This window comes from Coffea eugenioides, chromosome 11 (genome assembly GCF_003713205.1).
Source record: "Coffea eugenioides isolate CCC68of chromosome 11, Ceug_1.0, whole genome shotgun sequence".
In the NCBI taxonomy this organism is placed as follows: Eukaryota; Viridiplantae; Streptophyta; class Magnoliopsida; order Gentianales; family Rubiaceae; genus Coffea; species Coffea eugenioides.
Genome location: NC_040045.1, coordinates 50,771,782 through 50,775,635, shown reverse-complemented (window position 1 = coordinate 50,775,635; position 3,854 = coordinate 50,771,782). Strand labels below are relative to the sequence as shown.

Below are 3,854 nucleotides of genomic sequence, written 5' to 3'. Positions count from 1 at the left end.
ACCAAATTCATGGGCATGTGGAATGCAAAATGTAACAAAGGACTTCTTCTTCTTCTTCTTTTTATTTTTTCGTTCTCATCAATTTTTTTTTTGCTGGAAAATTCAAGGGTTGGTGCGTAAATAGATACCTTTATTTACTTATTTGTTATGGGAATTTTGAACCACAAAGCATATATGAATGGATTTGAGATCTACTTAGACTTGTCAAGAGTAATAATTAACGAATCCTACGTGCTAATTAAATCTAGTCTTATTTAGGATTATTCTCCATTATGTTGGCTCTTACCTTTTTTTTTTTTTTTGACGTAACGGCACATCTAGTCTAGTCTAACCTATTCCTACTCCTAAGGGGAGGGGAACCTACTCTATAGGGTGGCCCAACTGAGCCGGGGGAACCTAATAGGGACTGAACCACCATCAGACCAAATGGGTGCACCACACATCCGTATGGATTTAGAACAACCTCATATTGAGACACATTGATGGGAGGTAAGATTTGAATCCTTGACCTTTCACCCTACAATATCTAGGCTCTTATCTTGTTGATACTACATGACTTTCACTGGCAAGTAGATTGATTCCAGTAGAAGCATTACACTGGAATGTGCGCTTAGACTTTTGCAGATGGTCATTAGAAGTGTTGTGGCATAATATAATAGGAACCGAACAATCTGTACAGAAGGACATGCGTTAAACTCCATCCATCCGAAATAAGACAGTCGTTGCTTGCAGGAGGGCCAAAGACGCATGCAGCAGAATATCGACAAGTTGACAGTGATAATAAGCTAATGCATGTGAGCTTTTCCCCACGAGAGGTCCGAGTTGACCACCTAAAACAGGCCGTCCAATTCTACTTTATAGTTTTTTCATTTTTTTTTCTACTAGGATATCTCAACTCGACAGAATCTTCCCACTATTGAGGATTGTCGTGACCTAAATGGTCCTAAATGGTTGATGGTTCTCTCCTCCTTCCAATATTCAAATTTAACCTCAGCATCAATCACCTTATATTTATATGCCTTCCACTGTGATAGTGTTTCAGCCATCCCTCTCCAGTCTCCAAAACACTTAGCGCTCAATTCTACTTTGTCTTCCTCTTCTCTTGCTTCTCATCCTAATTTTGTTTTTTTCTTTGGTCTCAGAACAACATTAGAGCACGTACACTTGATTAATTGTAATTAACCAGTCATACTTCTTTAAGGCAATGAAGAATATTAAGTTTTTGGTTTTCTGTGCTTTTGTTATTGTCATGATGATCTTAAGCAGTGAAATGGTACGTGTGGATGGAAGACATTTGACGACTAAGCATCATTGCAAGAAACATTGTTCCAAGGACAAAGGAAACAAGAACTTCGACACAAATGCAAAAGGAGTTTCGGTCAGTGCAAATGGTGCTTATTCTTCTTCTTACGCGGAGACCAATGTGAGTAAGGTGGAGCATGCAGAAGATTTTCGACCGACCGCCCCAGGGCACAGCCCAGGTGTAGGTCATTCTGTTCATGGTTAGGCCTATTTTTTTCGGTGACTGTCTCTTCCAAGTTCCAGACTATGATTTGAACTAAGGCAGAGGACTGAAAGTGGCTGTACGTAAGCAAGCTGTATTTCTTAATTGTACATATAATGTATTCATTGCTTATGATGTACAGCACAATTTCATGTTCCAATTGGTTGTTTTTTCTCTCCCACTCTTTACGGCCATCAGTGGTTATGACTTCATTGCATTTAATTTTTTTTTCTTTCTAAATCCTTAACTTCCTTCTGATCAGTCTGAAAAACTATTCATTGCAATGCGGTTACACCACGCCAAATGTAAAGCAAAGATCTCTGAAACTTTTAGCGAAAAATATAAAGCTTAGAAGGTTATAAATCATAGCACTATCAAAATTGTTCTTAGAAACAAACTATGGTTGCAGCGGAAAACTGCATGGATGCACTCAATAAGTTTTCCCTATAAATCGAGGATAATAGCCAATAGATTTGCTACTCTGCTAACTGCTAACTATAGGCAAACCGTCGGGATCCTCTGTCCAATATTTTGTGTCCATTTTTCTGTCCAATGCAACTTATTATATCTGCTGATGTGACACATAAAAAAGAAAGGTTGTTTGGCTGCCTTATGCTTCTTCTTCTTTCTTCTTTCTTCTGATGTGGCACAAAATCATCAAAGTTTCAATGAAACATGCAGTATAGAGAATTGGCAACAGGTTTTGGGTTAAAGCAGATGGTAGCAATAGGGTTTTGGGAATTGTAATAAAGTTGTGTAAATAAAGAAAACCTTTCAGAAGAAAGCAGAAAAAGCATAAGGCAGCCAAACAACCTTTCTTTTTTACGTGCCACATCAGCAAATATAATAAGTAGAACTACATAGTTTTGTATTGGACAAAAAAGTGGATACAAAATATTCACTTGGGATCCTCAGTGACATGTTTTCTATGCCAATCCAATGCCACCTATAGCATTGTGCCAAGTGTCCTGTTATTATTTACATTTAATTTTTTAATAATTCAACTTGGTTTGGTTTAACACAAGTTTTCTCTACCTCTAAAATTTTGAACCAAACTTAACCAACCGGTCTAATTCATATACCAATACTTTTGTAAGGCAACCACTCAAGATCAGTTGCTTTGGAAAAAAGAAAAAGATAACCCTAAACAAAATTGCCTCCAAAGTCCAAACCTTTTCATCGTTGATTGCTTTGAACAAAGTCAAAAAGAGAAAAAGTCCCTGAAAGCTTATGGCACCGTTGCCTAATAAGCTAAAACTGTAGCCTTCGACTGTTGAAGCAAATTGACAAGATCTATTCAGGAAGTACGCAAATTAAAGCCCTACCATCCCTAGCTTTCTCGAGCAAAGAACAAACCAGATGGCATCCCTAGCTTTCTGGGAAACTATCTATTGCGAAGGAAACAGTTACGTCCCATGACCATCACCATCAAAAGGTGAAGCATAATCTTGGGAAGCATTAAATATCCCTCTGAGTAATGGCAGAAGCAGCAAAATGGCGAGCACCTACAAGTTTTCTGTTGCATGACCCAGATGGAAAATCTGGAGTTACTTCACAAATGCCAGTAAAGTGCTACGGTACTGGATATGAATTTTCAGATGTAGTATCAGAGAAACTGGGATGGGCAAAAGAAGGTGGATCTGAAACTGCTGGTGAAGGGATTGTTATTGGATTCATCGACACAGGAATTGAACCAAAATTAACCACTTTGGAGGCAATTTTGTTTAGGGTTATCTTTTTCTTTTTCCCAAAGCAACTGATCTTGAGTGGTTGCCTTACAAAAGTATTGGTATATGAATTAGACCGGTTGGTTAAGTTTGGTTCAAAGTTTTAGAGGTAAAGAAAACTTGTGTTAAACCAAACCAAGTTGAATTATTAAAAAATTAAAGTGTAAATAATAACATGACACTTGACACAATGTTATAGGTGGCATTGGATTGTCATAGAAAACATGTCACTGAGGATCCCAAGTGCAAAATATTGGACAGAGGATCCCGACTCTAGGCAAACCTTGTGTAACTTTGAAATTTTTTTTTTTAAAAAAAAACTCTGATATCGAAGCAACTATTTGTCTACTTTTCTATTACTTGGAAAAAAACAATAACTTTTTGCAAAATGTATTTTGATATTTGATAATTTGTTTTTGGGTAAATTACTCACAATCCTCTTGTAATATTTGCATATTACCAAATGATTTTCCTGACTTTTCAAAATATCCACATCACTTCCTATAATTCTACATAAAATGGAAAATAGACAGAAAGTATCTCTAGCTATGACAATTAATCCAGACTTACTCCAAAAATGTGTGTGGTGAAAATACAATATTCGCTTAACCAACATATGATTT

At 36.9% G+C, this 3,854-nt stretch overlaps 1 protein-coding gene across 1 annotated transcript; it reads left to right on the top strand.

The window, feature by feature from the left end:
• The first annotated feature begins 1,204 nt into the window (after positions 1 to 1,204).
• Positions 1,205 to 1,507, top strand: LOC113752846 (precursor of CEP8). The gene has a single exon (XM_027296894.1). It carries the CDS (start codon positions 1,205 to 1,207, stop codon positions 1,505 to 1,507), a length of 303 nt encoding a protein of 100 aa, XP_027152695.1.
• Positions 1,508 to 3,854: the final 2,347 nt, after the last annotated feature.

What these genes read in the sequence shown, in the direction of transcription:
- LOC113752846 (XM_027296894.1), top strand. Translation starts at nt 1,205, where the DNA reads ATGAAGAATATTAAGTTTTTGGTTTTCTGTGCTTTTGTTATTGTCATG.